Source organism: Mustelus asterias, chromosome 3, assembly GCF_964213995.1.
Source record: "Mustelus asterias chromosome 3, sMusAst1.hap1.1, whole genome shotgun sequence".
NCBI classification, from domain to species: domain Eukaryota; kingdom Metazoa; phylum Chordata; class Chondrichthyes; order Carcharhiniformes; family Triakidae; genus Mustelus; species Mustelus asterias.
The window spans coordinates 63,691,554-63,711,951 of record NC_135803.1 but is presented as its reverse complement, the minus strand read 5'-3'; the positions used below and the strand labels follow the sequence as shown (position 1 = coordinate 63,711,951).

The following is a 20,398-nucleotide window of genomic DNA, read 5'->3' as shown; positions in this document are numbered from 1 at the left end:
TCATTCTCATTAATTATGCACCCAGGTGTTCACGCTGTATTCAGTGGCGGGGCAGGCCTGGAGGATGCATTGGCCGCTCTCCTGTCTGGGAGCCATATTGAAAAGGTGTACAACATCACCGACCCACTATTGAAGAAAGAAGATGGACCACCTGAAAATGAAGATAGATCTCCAGGAGCAATCTGAGACTGGACGATGGACCACCTGAGAACAAAGGTGGATATTCTGAGCCTGTAAGATGGACCTTCAGATGCACCCCTGACCATTGCTGTGGTGTTCCACAGTTACTCCATCATGAATTCTGGAGACAGTCTCAACCATTGTTCAGCTGAGTCATGACACCTGCACGCCATGTTGTTCTGAACGTGTTTCACATCTGTGAGTGTGCGTTCCTGCCAGCATCAAAGAGAATCTGGCATGGGGACCACTCCTCCGTCTGCATCCCATTAATTGGAGGAGAACCTTTTGGTCAATGTGTTTGTAATGAGGAAATAAACAGTGCTGAATCTCATTTCGGGTAATGAAGATTAAGTGGAGCATGTTTCAGTTGGAGGGCATTTGATCATCATCATAGCCTAAATTTTGCAGTGTGTGGTGAAGGAGTGTCGAGTGGGCTTTCCAGCAATCTGCTGTTTGATCCAGTGTACCAAACCCCCTCTACAGGTCATCTGTGGTATTTGAGAACAGAAAGTAGCACAGACACTATTCAATCAATCAGATTGAAGAATCTTCACTGAGATGCACGCTGCAAAAGCAGGAAATATCAATTATATATAAATCATTGCAAAGGAAGCAGAATAAAAACTGGGAAATACCATAAGGAATTAAAGGAAAGACTTCAGAGAAAAAGTTAAAAAAATTGAAATCTGCAACGTTAATTTTCTTCTGAGAGAATGAAGCTCCACACTTCATTTTTCCAGGCAGAAGTTTTTGAGCAGTAATTATTATTTATTACGATGTTAAAAATTGAATTACTGCTGAATGCACTCGCCCAAACTTTTTAAATCTGTTATTAGTGAGAGACTAGTGGGTAATTAATTGCCCTAAGTTTATGTCATTAGTTATTTATGTGTGGATTCACACTCTCATGGAGTGGCAAGCTCAGCATTTATTACCCATCTCTCATTTTTGTTGGTTCTTTTGAATCAACCTCTTGAACGGCTGCCATTCATTTGGTGTAGGTGTACCCATGGTGCTGTTAGGAAGGGAATTTCAGTCTTTTAAGTATTGTAAAAGAAGATTCTAAGTTGGGATGATGTGACCTGGACAGGAATTCACAGTTGGTAGCATTGCCATCTATTTGCTGCCCTTGTCCTTTTAGATGGTGGTGGCTGCTGGTTTGCTGTCAAAAGAGGATTAGTAATTTGCTACAGTACATTTTATAAATGGTACCGATTTGTGCCATTATACGTTGGTGGCGGAGAGTGTGAATGTTCAATGTGGTGGATGGGGTACTGATCAAATGGGTTGCTTTGTCCTGGATGACGTCAATCTTCTTGTGTTATTGGAGCTGCAGTTTTCCAGACTGCAACAGTGCAGCCTGTGAAAGAACACAGTATCACTGACATAAACTTCCACTTTTTTTCCCCTGTTGCTGTCTGCATATACAGTCAAAGGTTTGCTGTCAGTTTTATCCTGTAATAACAGTGAATTCTGATAGCTGACCAGCATAACAAAATCCAGGCAACATTATTACATTGAGAGTAAGTGTGGAAGAGAACCAGGAAAATTCAATGTGAAAATATTTAACTGGAGGAGGGTCAATTTCAATGAGTTGAAAAGGGATCTGGTTCGGGTAGATTGGAATCAAAAGCTGGCGGGTAAAACAGCAGCCTTCAAAGAAAGATTGTCTGTCTAGGCTGTGCCTGAACTAAGGAAGGGCATCCAAAGATAAACTCCTTGGGAATAGTGGGGGGGTGGGTGTTTAGTTGAGGAGTTCCCCTCGGGTTCAGAAACGTGGAAGCTGTCCCATGCGGGACTTAGTCTGAGTCTTTAAAATAGTTACACTGAAGTTATAAGTGCTTTTATTTATTTCTTTCATATTAACTATTAGTGTAACACAGGTAGAACTGTCAGAAGTAGGGAATTTAAAATGCTTCCTTGGATAGTTCCCAGTACAATTGTTCAGGGGAAGTTGAGCTTCTAAACTCTTGCATGGGAACTTCCGAGACGAATTCCCTGACAAATCATTGGGGTAACACCCCACATCCGATGATGCTGGGGAGCCAGGCAATTATTGGCCATAAAAATGAAAATAAGTTGTCAAAGAAAGTTTATGATAAGAATTCATAATTCATCAGAGAACCAAGCTGATAATGAAAAACACGGGTGAGAATTGAAAAAAAAAATTAATGGAGCAAGCTAAGAATAGTTTAGTGGGTATAAGAATAAGTTACCCAAAATTTATAAACTTAAAGGAAAGGTAGGGGCAATATGGGACCAAAAGGAAGATCTTGTGATGGCAGAGAATGTGGCTGAAGTATTAAGTTCTGTGCATTTGTCTTCACTAGAGATGATTCTGCCAATGTCATAGTAATTAGGGAAACTTGAGTTGGATAAAATAGAGGAAAAACTTGAGGTTGGTGGGGCTCAAATTGAAAAGTCACTTTGTACAATGCATCTGAAGTTGCTGAATTGCAGGGGAACTGGTCATGATCTTCCAATCCTCCTTGAATATGGGTGCCAGAGGTTTGGAGGATTTTGAATCTTGCACCTCTGTTCAAAAATGGGGAAGGGATAAACCTGACAACTACAGAACACTCAGCCTAAAATGGGGAAGCTTTTTGAGGCTATAATCTGGGAGAAAATTACTTAACAATTGAAAGAGTAAAAAGTATAAATGAAGCTATCATAGATTTGTTGACGACAAATCATATTTGACTAACTTGATTGGTTTTCTAAATGAATGACAGTTGATGGATGCATGCAAACTTTCAATAGATTTTATTAAGTGTCACATAATAGACCAAATTGAAACCTATTGAATAAAAGGAGCAGTTGCTGGGTGGAGTAGTAATGAACAGTTGTTTTTCAGACCAAAGGGAGTGTGCATTTGTGATCCCTCAGGGTCAGTCTTAGGACCACTGTTCATTTTTGATTTTCTTTTTGTTTTATTAATGACCTGGGCATAATAAAGTTTGTAGATGACTTGAAATTCAGAAATGTGGTAAACTGAGAGGACGATAGGAACAGCCTACAGGAAGAAGTATGTACTAGTGCAACGGGTAGACATGTGGCAGATGAAATTTGATGTCATTTGGTAAGAAGAATGAAAAGAGGCAACTTAAGCTAAATGGTACAATATTGAAGCCAATGCAGGAAAAAAGGACCTGGGAATGGACATGCATAAACAAGTTGAGAAAGCAGTGAGAAAGACATTGAGTACAAAAGGAAGAAAATCACAAACCTTTATTTAAAAAAAAATTGATTAGGCTTAGTTGGAGTATTCTAGGCACCATTGTTTAGGAAGAACCTTGAGGCCTAAGAGAGCGAAGAGGAAATATTCGAATGATACCAGGGATGACCTTATTCAAGGCTGGGTGAGACAGATCTTAGATCTGCAAGGAAGGCCAGGATTATCATAAACAAGCAGGAAAGTGGCAGAGCAGGCTCAATGGGCCAACTGGCCGCCTCCTTTCATTATTCTTATGAAGGATTTAAGTTGTGCGGAAAAGCTAGAGGTGCTGGGATTGTTAACTTTGGAAAAATGAAGATATGGGGGGATTTGATAGAGGTGTTCAAAGTCATGAGGTTTAGGTAGAGTAAATAAGGTGAAAGTGTTTCCAGTGACAGAAGGGTCAGCAACCAACCGGAGGGCACAGATTAATAGTAATTGACAAAGAACAAGAGACAGTAAGAGATATGATGATCTGGGGTGGTGGAAGCAGATCCAATAACTTTGCGGGGGTGGGGGGGGAGAGAATTGCAGGGCGAGAGGATAAGAGCATAAAAATGGCATGAATTGGATAGCTCTCCTTCTGTGATGCATCTTTGTGTGAACTCATTTAACACATTTATCATTCTGGTCAATCTGCTGTGTCCCTTCCAAAGCCAGTGTATTCTTCCTAAGTTGCGATGCCCAGAACTGCAAGCAGTACTCCAGATGTGGTCTAAACAGAGCTCTGTACAGTTGTAATATAACTTCAAGCTCTCTTCAGATAAAGAACAGCGTTAAGTCACTGGAAACACTTTCACCTTATATACTCTACCAAAACAACATGATTTTGAACACCTCTATCAAATCCCCCCATATCTTCATTTTTCCAAAGTTAACAATCTCAGCACCTCGAGCTTTTCCGCACAACTTAAATCCTTCATAAGAATAATGAAAGGAGTAGGCCATTTGGCCCATTTCCTGCCTTTTCATGATAATCCTTGCCTTCCTTGCAGATCTAAGATCTGTCTAACTAAGCCTTGAATAGGTCATTCCCGGTATCATTCTAGTATTTCCTCTTCACACTCAGGCCTCAAAGTTCTTCCTAAATAATGGTGCCTAGAATTGGACGCAATACTCCAGCTAAGCCTAATCAGTTTTTTTTTATAATGGTTTGTGACTTTCTTGCTTTTGTACTCGAGTTTTTCTCACTGCCTTCTCAACTTGTCCTACCACATTCAAAGATTTGTTCATGTATGTCCACTCCCAGGTCCTCTTTTCCTGCCTTGGCTTCAATATTGTACCATTTAGCTTAAGTTAAGTAATCATTTGTACTTAATTCTTGTACCTGTCCACGACTGATTTCAGCACTTGTATCTCTAAATATCTCAGCCCATCCATAGTTAATGCCTTCTTGCCATTTAGAAAATAAAAATTTCTAAATCATTATTTCTCAGACTTGCGGGTTAATTGGAAGTATATAAATGTATCTTTCACATTGAGTAGTCCTTTTAGAATTTTGGCTGAACATAGGATATTAATTTGTAAGGACTTTTAATCAGTCTCTGACAGTCAATGATTTCCAGGCTGCTGCTGCTCATGGAATTATTCCCAGTGATCCCTGTGATGAGCCATCCTGTTCTCAGCACATGGCCTTGTTTTGGGCTTCAGTTGTAGTTTGAGGCTCTTTCTACAGCACCAGCCATTCAATATTTATATAGCACATTAAAAAAAACACCTACAAAACTCTGTTCTAGATTGCAGATGAAAGAGAATTTTTTGAGCTCATGCCTAATTATGCCAAAAACATCATTATCGGATTCGCCAGGATGAATGGATGCACAGTGGGAATTGTTGGTAATCAACCTAAAGTGGCTTCAGGTAAGTGTTTAATTTACTGTTCCAAAATAAAATTCCTATCTTAGTGAGAATAATAGTAAAAGATTTGATAAATGTTCCACGTTTCTCCCACCCTATCCACTGCTCATTGGCTAAGTTTGTTGCCATCCATGTTGTGATGTGCTTCCTGCCCTTTTCTCTCCACATTATTTAGGGCCTTTTTTATTGTGACTATCATATAAAGAGTCCCATTTCATACTGTCGGTCTTTTGGCTGAGGTCAAGCATATGGTCAAGCCCGAGATTGGGCGTAATGCCTGTCCTTGTCAGCTTGGATCTAGTATGTCTCTTTTGTGGGGACCAGGAATTGAATTCAATTTGTACTGATTCTTGGAGCAGGCCAGGAGATGGATTAAGGACATGCCCTGTCCCCTCTGCACTTTGGCTTTGTAACTTTGAGAAAAGAATAATCTTAAAAATTCTGACTCCAATCTCATCGAATTTGACCAAAACACAGCTATGGGAGTAATCTTAGAAAGGAAGCCATTTCAGTGGCTTATTCCATGATGCATGAAAGTAACAAAATGATGGAAGGCAAAGATCAGCTGGCCCACTGAACCTGTCACATAGCCATGTTCCAACTGAATATCGAGTCTAATGCTCCCTACTCACAAGCAGCCCTTTTATGACTTAAAGTTAGCTTAAAAATAAATTAATCCACTCGGGGAAAATTCCTGTCCTGAACATGCTCAAAATACTTTGAGATCAATGACCATGAGGCACGTGACCCAACATCTCTCGTACTTTTAGTACACCAATATCTGCCACAGCTTGCAGTTTGTCTAGCTTCCTTTACAGTGTAGCAGCGAAGTCACACTTGTTGCATGAGCTTTGTTCTGAAAGTTGATAAACATGTCTGCCAAGAAGCCCTCCTCCCAATGTCTAAGTTACTTTATTGTCCCATGATTCTCTTTGACCGATCTAATTTAATTCATCTATCCAAATGGGGACAGTATATGGTTCCATCATTATTTTAAACATATCAATCAAATCTCCTTGAAATCAATGTTTTCAGAATAAAATGACCAGCTCTCTTGCATCTTTTGTGGTAATTATGATCTTTTAAAACAAATATCCTCCTGGTAGCTAACATTGCTTCTAATTTCTGCTTGCTGTGTCTGACTGGTTTGTTGCACTTTGTCCTTTAAGATTGAAGTGCAGGCACGCATTATTAAGGGGGTGTTACTTCTGCACAGCCTGTTCTAGATGGGTGTTTGTTCTCCTAACCTTTACCAAGGAAGGGCTGCATCACCTACCATGTCAGGGGACCAGTGATGGACACACAATTCTTGATGAAACTTAACCACTGTCTTGCATAAGAAATTAGTGTTTTTTGTTTTATATTGCATTTTAATCCACTCTTTTTGCTTCAGGCATGTGACAGTAACCATGAATCTTTGGAGAATCATGTACTAACACACCTGTACGTTTCTACCATTAACGTACTTGGAATCCTAAATGGTATATGTATGGTTGGCATTTTCCCAACCTGTGCGTATTACACTACACTTATTTACGTTGAATACAATTTACGAGATATAGACCTATTCCCCCATCACATTGAGATCAGATATTAATTTTTAAAATTCTGACGTTGATACAAATCACTGTCATCCACAAAACTTGTAGATGGTTCCCTCACCACCACCATATCGATTGCTGATGTACATCATGGACAGCAACAATGCTAACATTCATCCCTGAGACACTCAGTGAACTAGTCACCACTCAGAACCACTAACATTAATAACAGCCCTGTGCCTGTGAGAATGCAACCACTTTCTCTTTCTACCAATTATCTACCCTCCAATCTTTCAGGAAGAGATAGCGTATCTGCACCTTCTGAAAATTAAAGTACATAATGTACAATAGTAACTTTGTCTAAAAATGCAAAGAGACACGAGTACTTTTTTCAGAAGCAATACTGAGAGGCTCATATCTTCTCTGCCTAGGTGGTCTCACAGTATTTTTAATGATAGCAGCTTGACTAAATTTTAATGTTCAAACTAATGGACTCTTAAATTTCATTTTGGTTTGTTTTAGATATTGGCACAGACCATGGGAACAGTCCCTGGCTCCAGCAAGCTATTAAATACATAAGCACTTGGCACAACCCCCATTTCTTTAAATAACACTCAGTTCAGTGTCATCAGAACCAACAGTCAGATCTAATTTGCAGCCTCTTATTCTTTCCAAGATTACATTTGTATCTACTTTAATACAATATAAAATTAACACTGAAATTTTATGATAATTAATCCTAATCAGCTTCAGTGAAGATTGGTGCAGAGTAGCCACTTGAAACTTCAACCATGTCCTGGAAGCCAACCATGAAGGTGGCCAAAGTGAACCTGTCCTAATGAATCCTTCATTGAAGTGAATCATTTTTCTCTGATTCCTAACGTAGCTCACCAGATTTTTACAATTGCTACTATAGCTTTCCTCCACCTTCTGTAATGATCTTTGGCTGTTTTGCTGCCTTTTAAATATGGATTTGTTTTAAAATATCTTTCTGCTAACTTCAGCAGTAAGTGCACCAGTATGGAACAGGTTAAAATGAGTCCACCGGTTCCTGTTGACTTGTCAGCCTTTAATTCTATTTAGCTTTCTCAGTACCCTTTCCCTGGATAAGTACCTCTCTCCTACCTCTTGCAAATATTTCTGGGATATTGTTTTTGTTTACTATGGTGAAAACAGATACAAGATACCTGTTCAATGCTTCTAGTATTTCCTCATTTCCCATTGTTAATTCCCAGGACTCTCTTGAGGAACCTTGTCACTTTAATTACTCTTACTTACTATCTGTTCCTATATTTCTGCTAGTTTTCTCTCATACATTTCTTATTACTTTTTCATTTATTCTTTGCTGTTTTAAAAATTCTGTCCAATCTTTTGACTTTCTTAGTTAGCCATGGATGGTGCATTTGTTTCCTCGCTTTCTTTCCCACTGAAATGTAAGTTTGCTGAATGTTATTAAATATCTGCCACTCCATTTCCACTGACCTACCCGTTTTTCCAGTTCACTTTGGCCAGCTCCACCTTCATACTCTTGTAATTACCTTTATTCAATTATAAAACACTAATATTGGATCCATTCTTCCTGCTTCATTGCACACAACCAAGTCTAGAGTAGCCTACTCTGGTTGGCTGTAGAGCGTGCTGCCAAATCATGTCACCCATGATAATTGCAATGGCTTTCTTAGAAGCCCCATTATTTCTTCCTGTATACCCTTATCTACAGCATAGTAACTGTTAGGCAGCCTATAAACTACACTCGCAATTGACTTCTTTCCTTTGCTATTTGTTAAAACTATCCAAACTGATTCAACATCTTTAATCTTTAGAACCAAGATTATCTCTCACTGTTATACGAATATTATCCTTAATTAACAGAGTAATTCCATCATCTTCTCTCAGCTAACCAGTGGTTAGCACTGCTGCCTCTCAATGCCAGGGACCCGGGTTCAATTCTGACCTTGGGTGACTGTGGAGTTTGCACATTCTCCCCGTGTCTGCATCGGTTTCCTCCCACAGTCCAAAGATGTGTAGATTAGGGGGGATTAGTGGAATAAATACGTTTCAGGGATAGGGTGGGGACGGGCCTGGTTAAGATGCTGTGTCGGAGAGTCAGTGCAGACTTGATGGCCCAAATGGCCGCCTCCTGCGTTGTCAGCATTCTATGATCTTATCCTTCTGAAATGTCACTTATCTTTGAATATTCAGATCCCAGCATTGGTCACATTGCAGCCACATCGCTGTAATAGCTATCAGATCATACAGGTTTGTTTCTATTTGAGCTGATAATTCTTCTGTTTCATTCCAAATGCTATGGGTATTCAGATAGAAAGACACAACTAATGGCTCTATTTGCAAACTCTGGCCTATCTGCTGTCACAGGTTTGTACGCTGTGTCCCTTTCTGCCTGACTCTGACTACCGTTGCCAGATTGCTACCTTGCTCTCTTGCCTTGTTCTTTTCCTTTAATTTATCACATCTTCCCTTGTGTGATCCCTCTCCCCAATATTTAAAGTCCTCTATACTGCCCTAGTTATAAAACTTGCCACAGCACTGATTCCAGCACGGTAGCACAGTGGTTAGCACTGCTGCTTCACAGCTCCAGGGACCTGGGTTCGATTCCTGGCTTGGGTCACTGTCTGTGTGGAGTTTGCACATTCTCCTTGTGTCTGCGTGGGTTTCCTCTGGGTGCTCCGGTTTCCTCCCACAGTCCAAAGATGTGCGGGTTAGATTGATTGGCCATGCTAAAAATTGCTCTTAGTGTCCTGAGATATGTAGGTTAGAGGGATTAGTGGGTAAATATGTGGGGGTAGGGCCTGGGTGGGATTGTGGTTGGTGCAGATGTGATGGGCCGAATGGTCTCTTTCTGTACTGTAGGGTTTCTATGATTCTAAGGCCATCCCACAAGTACAGTTCCCACTTTTCTTAGTACTGGTGCCGGTTTCCCATGAATTAAATTTTCTCCCACACCAATCCTTGAGCCACGCAATCAACTTCCATATCTTTCTTACCCTTTGCCAGTTTGCTTGTGGCTCAGATAATCCAGCAATTATCATCTTTGAGGTTCTACTTTTTAAATTTAGCCTCTAAAGTTGCCCATATTTCCCAATTCTATCAATGTCTTTGGTACCTGCGTGGACCATGACAACCAGATCCTTCCCACTCCTACTGCAAGTTCCTTTGCAGTCCAGAGCCTATGTCTGGAATCCTGGCACAGGGCAAATAATAGCTATCTGAACTCTCACTCTTGGTTGCAGAGAACTGTCCATTCCCTCTGATATACTGTTGCCTACTACCACTCGCAATCTGTTAACCTGTCCCTGCTTGAATGGCCTCCTGTACTATGCTATAGTCAGTTCACTCGTCCACCTTGCAGCCTCAACTTTCATCCATACAAGCTACAAGAACCTCAAACCTGTTGGAGAACTGCAAGGGATAAGCCTCCTCCACTTCTACTTTCTGGATCCCCAAAGCTGCCTCACTTGCAGTTACATAACCTGTCCCTGATCATGGAGCAACTCGGGTAACCCTAGCCTCAAGGCTGTGACTGCTTTCTGGAACAAAGCATCCAGATAACATTGTTAGAGTACGAGATCCGAGACCCCAAGGTATATTTTTAAATTAGACTAGACTCCAACTATTGATATTTTGGCATTAATGTGAGGTTTAAGGTGTTTCATTCCAGGTGTGATTCTATTGACACTAGGAAGCTTTTATGAAAACAAACTTTATTTAACAATATAGTGTAACTATAACAAATTAATTAGCTTAACATTTGCCAATTGAACAAAACTTAAACATGACAAGATACAGTTCTTAATTGTTAACCTATCCCTAAGAGTTCCAATTTAAGCAATATTTCTCTTAGACTTAAACTCGTCTTCAAAATCAGTTAGCAACCCTCAGGCTTGTGTCTGTACTTGTTAACAGTGCTAGAGTCTTTTGAACACCACTGGAGAGAGTGAGAGACACCTATCTTCTGACAGCCCCTAACAGCAGCCTCCAGAGAGAGAGAGAGACAGACAGACACCTCTTGCTTCTTTCGGGGCCAGGCAGAAAACTGACTCTTTTAAAATAAAAGAGAAACTGTGTTTATTCCCTGCAAGTTTAGCTCCTCCCATTAGCATGTAACTATCTCCAATAAACCCTACTCTGAAACCTCAAGGGAAATCTAAGTAAACATAAATGCATTAATCTGTTTAGACAAACACACCATTAGCTAAAATCGGTCATTATCCTGTATTCTCAACATTTGAGCTGCCCAGACAAATCGGCACCTTATAAAACAGAGCTGACTTTCAAACTGATGCCTTACAAGAAAAATAGTAAAAATATATTTCTTAAAGACACAGTATCATCACAATTACCACTCCCTAATGCATTGCAATGTCATCTAACTGGGCCTCCAGCTCAATGAATTTGAGCAACAGACACTTGGGGCGGAATTTTCTGGCCGCGCTTGCGTCAAGTTCAACAGACCTTTGCATGGCATGGTCCATGTCCCGCCTATTACAATTCGAGTGGTGGGCGGGACAGTAAAATTCCCCCCTTAGTGTAGAAATAGTAACTTTGGATCACACTGACGTCCACAAGCTTCTATGTATTGCAGTCGCAACATATCACCTGCCATCTTTGTTTTTTTAATTATTTATTTTCTTAATGAATCCATCTAGTCTTGTTTGTGCTTATATTTTAAATAAATGTTAGAATTACTGCAAATGAATTTCCATAGTTTAAGTAAGACAAATAGAAAATAGTCAATAGCCAATCACCTATCTGTTTCCCTGTGATGTCACATTGTATTTTTGTTTGAGTTCTGATAGGCTCTTGGCAGCAGCCGCCTCCGTGTCTCCCAAGTCTCTCGTGTCCTTTCCTGCTCGTTTATACCTCACTATGTCACCCTAGTCTCTTCTGCTCTCTCCTGCCTCTCTATGCCTCTGTGTCTCCCATGTCCCTAGTGCTCTTTCCTGCTCCTCTCTGCCTCACTGTGTCTCTGAAGTCTTACTTTCATCTTAACTCATTTGTGGTATCCGGCCATTCACTGAGGATTTTCAACTTTGACAAGAATAGGGAGTGAAGAGAGTAATTTTATTTTGTTTTTAGGTTGTCTGGACATCAATGCTTCAGTAAAAGGAGCTCGTTTTGTCAGATTCTGTGATGCGTTCAACATCCCCATCATTACATTTGTGGATGTGCCTGGATTCTTGCCTGGTAGGACCTATAAACTTGCCAGCATGAACAATGTCCATGTTTGGCAGTGGTTCCAAATAATTACTCCCATTCTGTGATGCCAAAGCCGTTATATGCTACAGTATTTAATTCTAATTTGTTAATTTGCATGCACTTGTCAATATGAATCATAGAGCAGTATTTCTAATTGTTATGATGTGGAGATGCCGACATTGGACTGGGGTAAACACAGTAAGAAGTTTAACAACACCAGGTTAAAGTCCTTCAAGGGACAGCCTGTTCTGAAAGCTAGTGGCATTTGCTACCAAATAAACCTGTTGGACTTTAACCTGGTGTTGTTAAACTTCTTACTCTAATTGTTACCCAGTTCAGCTTCTCAGCATTTTCTTTGCTGTAATGTACAAATTTGGGAGCAACTCCCTTGCTCGTATTGTAATATTTGTGAGTAAGTATCTAATGTTTTACTGTTCAGACAGTTAGCAATAACTTGGATGCCAAGTAACTTTTACTTTCAGTGTTACTTCAATAATTATTTTATTCTTCCTATTGGCATTCAGTCTTGAAGAATTGTGGACAGCTTATTCAATGCCTTTTTTTAAATTCAAAGGTACCTTTCTTCTCATTGCCAATAAGCAGTTTACACAGATATTACACTAATCCTAGGTTGCTTACCTGCAGTATTGCAACAGGCATAACTCTATCTGTAGAATGAATGTGTTAACTCATGACATAAAATACCAGTAAAGAACTGCATTACTATACCGTTGTACTGGACCAGCTGAAACTGTGCCAAGTCTCTTCTGGAAACTAAGCAGTTTGGATTTTTTTCCCCAACTGTTGGCCAGGTGCATTCTTTTTATAAACTGGGTCGTCTTGGGTGCTGCACATCTTCTGTTCTGGTGACACTTAATCCTTGTCATGACGTTAGTATTTGGTGCATACTGCTGTCCAAACTAGTAGCCAGTCTATGGACAAGGATCTACTTTGTAACTGATTCACATGGAGAACTGCTTATCTTTGGAATTTTTCTTCTCTCACTTGCCTGGTGTGTTTTGTCATAAAGTGGAAACATACATCCCATGCAACTGAATGCGAGAAAAGAATGAACATTTTTGAATAATGTTCTCCACCTGAAACCTTGGCCTGGATTTTGTACTAAAAAGTGATATTGGTGTTCTTCATTGACCACACAGTCATAATTAAATGTGGAAATCAGGAAGTTCCTGTCTGTGTTGCACTACTCCTCCAGAATCCTCAGTATAACAGTATAATGCTGCGCTAAGTCTTGATTACTGCCAAACAATCCCTTGGCATTGGAATTTTCTTTGTAGAAGTTTAATTTCTTCAAATTTTAATTATTGTAGGAGATTTGAAAAAAAATTGTCTTATCTCTTAATCCCATCTTTCTTTCTCCTTATTTTGCTCTGTGCATTATTTAACATTAAATTATAACTATTGTATTCTGACTATCTGTGCCTCAATAAGAATCCTTTAGCGTGATTGGTTAAGGAGATGCCCAGCTGTATTTGCTGTTTACATCAGTCCAGGATCCTCTATAGCAGCTGATGCACTGAAAAACTTTCTAATAACCACAAGTTTCAATGTAAAAGCAAGTGGAGCACTGTTCATTTGTTGCTGACTGCAAAATTTGGGTCATTATCCTTTTTTCTGTCTGACGCAGACCTTGACACTTATTTCTGGATTTATATCAGCTATAGTTTTTTTCATGTGACTATGCAGGAACTAGCCAGGAATATGGTGGAATCATCAAACATGGTGCAAAGTTGCTCTACGCGTTCGCTGAGGCTACAGTGCCCAAAATTACAGTGATCACACGAAAGGTGAGGGGTGTGACTACTGAACTTCTACTCAAAATAAACTCTGCCTGGTCATTCTGGGTTGTAATTGATGCTCCAATTCTGAGAGTTTTAAGTGAAGTCTCAAAGAATACAGTTTCTGCACCTATGATTTTATTATGCATACTAAACTGAAATTTACAAGACTGCAGTAAGAAGAACTTGATGGTTAGTGAGTTAAACCTTGTTCCTTTACATCTGGGACAGAGATTCAAGTTTTGTCCCAACGTATGTGTTGAAACTCTGCTCTGGTAGATATACTACGTGAGTTGTCTAAATTGTCATCTTGGTGCACGAAGGCCCCAAACACACACCTTACTTATTTGGAAGAAAAGGAAAGATTTTGCATTGGTGCAGTAGATCTGGGTTGCCCAGATCTTGACTTTATTTGGTCTTTGAGTGCTCTTGGTCATATTAATTCTACCCTGTCTTTTTAAAAAAAAAATTATTTGTGTAATGTGGATGATGCTCGCTCAACCAGCATTTATTGCCCATCTCTAATTGCCCTTGAGAAGATAATGGTGAGCTGCTGCCGTCCATGTGGGGTAGGTACACCCACAATGCTGTTAGGAAGAGAGTTCCAAGTTTTTGATCCAGCAACAGTGAAGAAACGGGGATAACAGTTCCAAGTCAGGATGGTGTTTGGCTTGATGGTGAACTTGCAAGTTGTGGTGTTCCTATGCATCTGCTGCCCTTGTCCTTTGAGATGTTTACACACTGCCTGATGGAACAGTTTATAGTTTCCATGGGAGACAAGCCAAAGTAGTTTATGGCAAACTAACTTTGTAAGTCATTTTGTGTTGTAAACTGGAGTGAGTGCATGGAATGGATTGAATTGGGATATGCTCCATGCACTCGTTGGCTGGAATAATGTTGGTTTTTAAAGCAACACTGAATTTATTAAGTAATGTGAATAGTTGCCCAGTTTTCTGTGCAAGTTCTATTGATTCAAGGTTAACATTTCAAGTTGATGAACTTTCATCTGAATTGGGAAAAGTAGAGATGGATAGTCTAAACCATTGGCATAAAACCCAGAATTTTGAGCAAGGGGTGGATGGGAAAGGCAAAAGAAAGGAGTACAGGAGGATTACAGACCCAGAAGGAATGGTGAAGGGGCAAGAAAAAAAAACATGGAGCAAGTGTGCCACTGTCTAAAAGCTATGAGAAAAACCAAAATATGCCAAGGAAAGGAAACAGAATTGGGGGTGACAGAGTTTATCTTCTGAAAGGCTGTCCAGTGCCTAATCGGAAGATGAAGTATTGTTCTCAAGCTTACATTGTTTCAGTGAAGCTCAATGTAACAGGCCAAGGACAGAATTGTCAGCATGAGGGCAAAGTGGAGAATTAAAATGACAAGCAATGGGAAGCTTGGAGTCATGCTTTGCAGATTGAACGGTATCCTGCAAAGCAGTCACCCAATCTGTGCTTGGTCTCCACATTATGAGCAGCGAATGCAGTATACGAATTTGAAGTTAATACATGAAAATCACTGCTTCACCTGAAAGGAGTGAGGATTGATCCCATGTAATAATTTTAGATTTTGAATAGAAGTGCCATGAATTGAGGATTTTGCAACTGTATATGATTATACAAATTGGATTGAGAGAAGACAGATTTGCTATTACAAGGAGATGTTTCTCCAATAAGTGTAAAAAACGTCCTGCTAATCATGATTTAACCCTGCTTTTGGCTGATCCAATTGTTTGAGACTGATTTACATTGCTGAGACAGAGTAGGTGCAAATTTATCTTGTAACTTGCCTTCTTCAGCATTATCCTCAGCCTGAGTAGAAGTAAAACACCAAACAAACGATGCAAATAATTTATTACCTCTAACATGTATTGTATGTCAAAGGAGAATAGGTATTGTCTTGACTATCTCAGCTGCAGATTGCTACTGAAACTTGTGGACAATATTTTGATGAACGTATTTGGTCTGCTACCAGGTCCTTTCAAAGCCAATGGTGAAGTAACACATTTAGGCCATCCAAAAATAGTCCTAATTATAGTGAAGAAAATTTCTGACTTTTTCATTGACTATTCTATATGAAATGCTGTAATATGTTTTTCTTGGTAGGCCTATGGTGGTGCATATGATGTGATGAGCTCCAAACATCTGAGAGGTGATTTGAACTATGCTTGGCCAACAGCTGAAGTTGCAGTTATGGGCGCTAAGGCAAGTGACATCTATGCATTTCTGATCATATTCATAGTTGCAGCTGTGGATATGTATGTCCTGGAAGTCAAATGAAAAGCTGGCCTTTCTCTACATGAGGTTAGCCAATTCTCTAAGCCTCTATTGAAAGATGGGGTGTGAGCAAATTTGCAGAGACTGCAGTTTAGTAGCATGAAGTTAGGACAACGTAGGACAAACATGATAGTCAAATGAACAACCTTATCCTGAAGGAAAATCAGTATTTGATCAATTTAAATACAAAATCAGGTTCCTGCTCAAAAATCGAGAGACTGGGGTCATGCAAGCTCCAGCTAGTTTGTTCAGTTTGATTGCGGCCTAAACAATCTAGCCATTGAAGGGTAGGGAAAGTTGCCTCTCCAGGCTCAGTCTGCCCTCCTACATTTTCTTCTGCCTATCTCAAGACTTATTAGCAATGCAGCAGGTCTAGATTTGATCCCCAGTGTGGCTGGCTCCCTGGATTACTTTATTACATTCTAATAAAGACATTATCTTTAAAGGGAATGAAGTCGAGGTGGAGGTAGAATATGTGGAGACATTTGCAAATCCATTCCCAGCAGCTGTGAGAGGCAAGTGCCATAGAAAGGATATGTTGTGCACTTTCGAAAATATTTTAAATATCCTGCTGGGGGCTGCAAAGTCTGCTTTGACTTGTGACCATATATATCAGCCAGAAAATAACATATTTCAAAGGATGGATTGTTTAGATACTTTGTGCAGCTTACACCAGAAAGGACAGGAAGTTTACAATTTCTATCCCAGGAAACTAGAAATCTCTCCTGTAACTCCCAATTCTATCTAAAATTCCTGACAGTTGAGTGGAAAAAGTGGGAATACCAAAGGATTGCACAAAAATGAGGGATCAAACAGACTGATTTGATGAGTTATGAGACTATAAACATAAAACTGGATGGCTACCCATGAAGTATTGTTTATTTAATTTTTTTGCTGTGAAATTGAATTCCTCCATACAAGATGTTATTGTAAAGTTGGGTCTTTCATTGTTTGACATTTTTCTTTTAAAGGGTGCTGTGCAGATTATCTTTAAAGGGAAAGGGAATGAAGTCGAGGCAGAGGCAGAATATGTGGAGACATTTGCAAATCCATTCCCAGCAGCTGTGAGAGGCAAGTGCCATAGAAAAGATATGTTGTGCATTTTAAAAAATATTTTAAATATCCTGCTGAGGGCTGCAAAGCTCCTAATTTTATTTAAAATTCAGGATTTTAAATCAACATAATAATGGGAAGCAGCACAGTAATATGACTTAATGCAACGATATAGAATTATGCCTACAAAGCTCAGCCACATTGCAGAACTGGTGTGTTCCTCCCACTTTCACTTTTTACAGACAAGAGTTCCAGTCATGGGGAGAAGTCTTTTGAAATCCAATAATGGTAGCAATTAAAAACAAACTGCTGGAAATACTCAGCAGGTTTGGCCATCTTCAGACCCTGTCACAACATAGTCTTCCATCGGGGACACCATAACTCACCCCAGTGCAACTGTGGAGAAGCGCAAACCATGATTAATATAATCAACATGTGCCCTGACCTGTCCTTCAGTGGTGGTCTCACTGCCCTCCACCAAGCTGAAGAATTTCAAAAATGACATCTAGCTGGTCCATCAGTGCAAACAATAGTACTGGTAACTCCAATTTTAATTGTTTTTGTCCAAAGATGTTGCTGAATATTCCAATGGCTTCAGCATTTTCTGCTTTTATTTTAATGGTAGAAAAATTGCTTGATTTCCCTTTCATACTATAGTGAATCGCGAGTACTTTGATAGCCTTCTAGTTTTCTTCCAAGTGAGGTTTATTTTGCCTCCTTTCGGATAAAGAATAAATAACTTCTATATAGCAAAAGTTTGTTTCCTTCCAGGCATTCTGTCTTGTGTTAAGATATCTAGCACTGGTGTGCAGCTCAGGAGGAAAAAAAGAACTTTGATTTCGATTTTAAGTTTGGTTTTTTTGGTTATAAAAAACAGTACCTCTGCACAGGTTCTATTATTACTATATTTACCATACTGTAAGTCACTTATGCGCAGTTAGCATCAGGATTTGTTTTTAAGTGTTGTGTCACATGACCTGAACCATTTTGGAGCAGCCTCTTTTGCACACACTTCCTTTCCTGAGCCCTGCTTGCAGAGAGCGCAGACGAGGGAAACAGCATGGGGAGGTATAATGCTGATTTAACAATGCTACACCTAACTCAAAGTTGAACTTTTCAGGAATGCAGCTACAACCTTAAACAGGGAATTACTATAGTTTGCTTTTGCTGTTTCACCATTTCCAAGTTTAGGACAGTTAATACATCAGGCAGATGTTTTTATACTTGACTGATGAATTCAGTCTGCAAAAACTGGTCTAATCTGGTCATGTGTCCATGCAGGTTTTGTTGATGACATAATCGAACCAGCAACCACTAGAATGCGTATTTGTCGAGACCTCGAGATGCTGGCAAACAAGAAACAGACAAACCCCTGGAAAAAACATGGCAATATTCCTCTGTAAAATACAAACTTTTTAAAGATGACAAACAAATAAATAGAATTTTCTTTATTACTACAAGTGTCCATTCATTCTTTACAAATGATGCTATCTGGAATCCCCACAACATGCAGCAAGAATTAGCTACAAAATAAATATAGTTATGAATGCATTGCCCATCAATTCAGGCAGAGAAAATAATTTACATGGAATCAATCAGATATTTATTGATTTAACATCACTATCAAAGTATTTCAGTAAAATCTCTTACCACCTCAATGAAAGGCAGAAAAATACAAGATTGGTGAAAAGGACAGACTCTAATAAATTTGAGTAGAGACTTGAATATTGTTGAACTCCAACTGTAACCTAACCCACCTGATGGGAACCAGCAAGGTTGTCATATATCCATTTTAATGCTTCAGACATGTTGCAAATCGGATGCCTAACCTGAATCCAGTTGGATAGGTTAGTTTAAATTTCAAGTCTCTGATAGCAACGCATCAATATTATCACAACAAATAAGCAGTTAATGAGAATCTGACTGTTTCATTGAAAATAGCACTGATCATTTACTTTTATACCTTTTCAACTTATCCATTTATATTTAAGATGGTCAGCATGATGCTGTAAAAACAAAATACTAACATGGTATTAAATCAACAACAACTGGAACAGCATTGACAGTACACTATAAATTCTGAATGTTAATGGAAAACAGTTTAACAGAGTTGCCATACTTAGGAGACGTTAAACCCTCATGGATGAAAATAATCCCTGCACTGCTATTCAAAGAGCAGTGGAATTCTCCTGACTAATATTTATATCCCTTAATTGGCATCACCAAAACAGATTATCTGATTTCTTGTGGGCACGTTGGTTGTAAAGCATTTTGGGACATCCTCAGTTCACAGAAGGTACAGTGTTTATGTTTCTAGACTAAACATCCAAAGACACAAGTTCAAATCCCACTGCGACAGCTGAGGAATTTAAGCTAATTAGGATCCCGTAGAGACCAACAACTTCTACAAAGAAATGAATTTCCAAATGAAGGAAAGAACTTAAAGACTTTTACTGCAATAAGCTAAAATCACCACAGATCAAACATTACTTAACAGGCAACCAATGCATCAAAATAAAAGTACTTCTTACAAACACTTTGATGCAATACCTTGCTTCTGGCAAGTAAGTAGCACTCCTGCAAACACACCCAGTTCTCCAGCAGAACTCTCTATGCCACACCTAGTTGTAACTTACACTGGCCCAGTATCCCCAGTAAAGGGCACCTTGGCAACTCTATTTCTTCAATATCCAAGAACTCTGTCTTTTCTAAAAACAGAAAATGCTGGATAAACTCAGCAGGTCTGGCAGCATCTGTGGAGAGAAACAGAATTAACGATTAATTCATATGGCTCTTCCCTGTCCCTTTCTGAACAGAAAACTTCCCCGCAGCAGTAGCTTCTATGTCTCCGGGCTTAAAGCATCAAAACGGGCACCTAACCCTGCAGTAGGTTTGTTTTTCTCTGCCCATGGCAATGGGATCACATGGGCATTTTTCTAAACCAAAGTGTTTATCGTGACTTCATCAAACCTCTTTTCAGAATATTTTGTTTCACCTTAAAGGGGACATTTTAAAATATAACCATCTAGTAAAGCTTAGTGTTCATGACAAAATCTCATATTAAAAGCTAGTATCTTTTAATGATTATCATGAAATTATCAGATCATCACTAAGTAATAGGAGCAGGAATAGGCCTTTGAGCCCACTCTGCCATTCAATGAGATCGTGGTGAATTTCTACTTCAACACCATTGTCCTGCACTATCTGTATCCCTTTGTTTTAACATACTCAGTGACTGAGTTTCCACAGCCCTTTGGGGCAGAGAA

The 20,398-nt window shown here is 39.4% G+C and overlaps 1 protein-coding gene across 1 annotated transcript in view; it reads left to right on the top strand.

The window, feature by feature from the left end:
- pccb (propionyl-CoA carboxylase subunit beta) overlaps positions 1-18,586 on the top strand; it is a 54,392-nt gene extending 35,806 nt beyond the window's left edge. Inside the window, exons 10-15 of the mRNA XM_078209061.1 lie at positions 5,131-5,254; positions 11,890-11,997; positions 13,717-13,817; positions 15,909-16,007; positions 17,051-17,150; positions 18,414-18,586. Coding sequence (XP_078065187.1) covers positions 5,131-5,254; positions 11,890-11,997; positions 13,717-13,817; positions 15,909-16,007; positions 17,051-17,150; positions 18,414-18,535 — 654 coding nt within the window. The 3' untranslated portion in view covers positions 18,536-18,586. The remainder of the gene's footprint in view (positions 1-5,130; positions 5,255-11,889; positions 11,998-13,716; positions 13,818-15,908; positions 16,008-17,050; positions 17,151-18,413) is intronic.
- Positions 18,587-20,398: the final 1,812 nt, after the last annotated feature.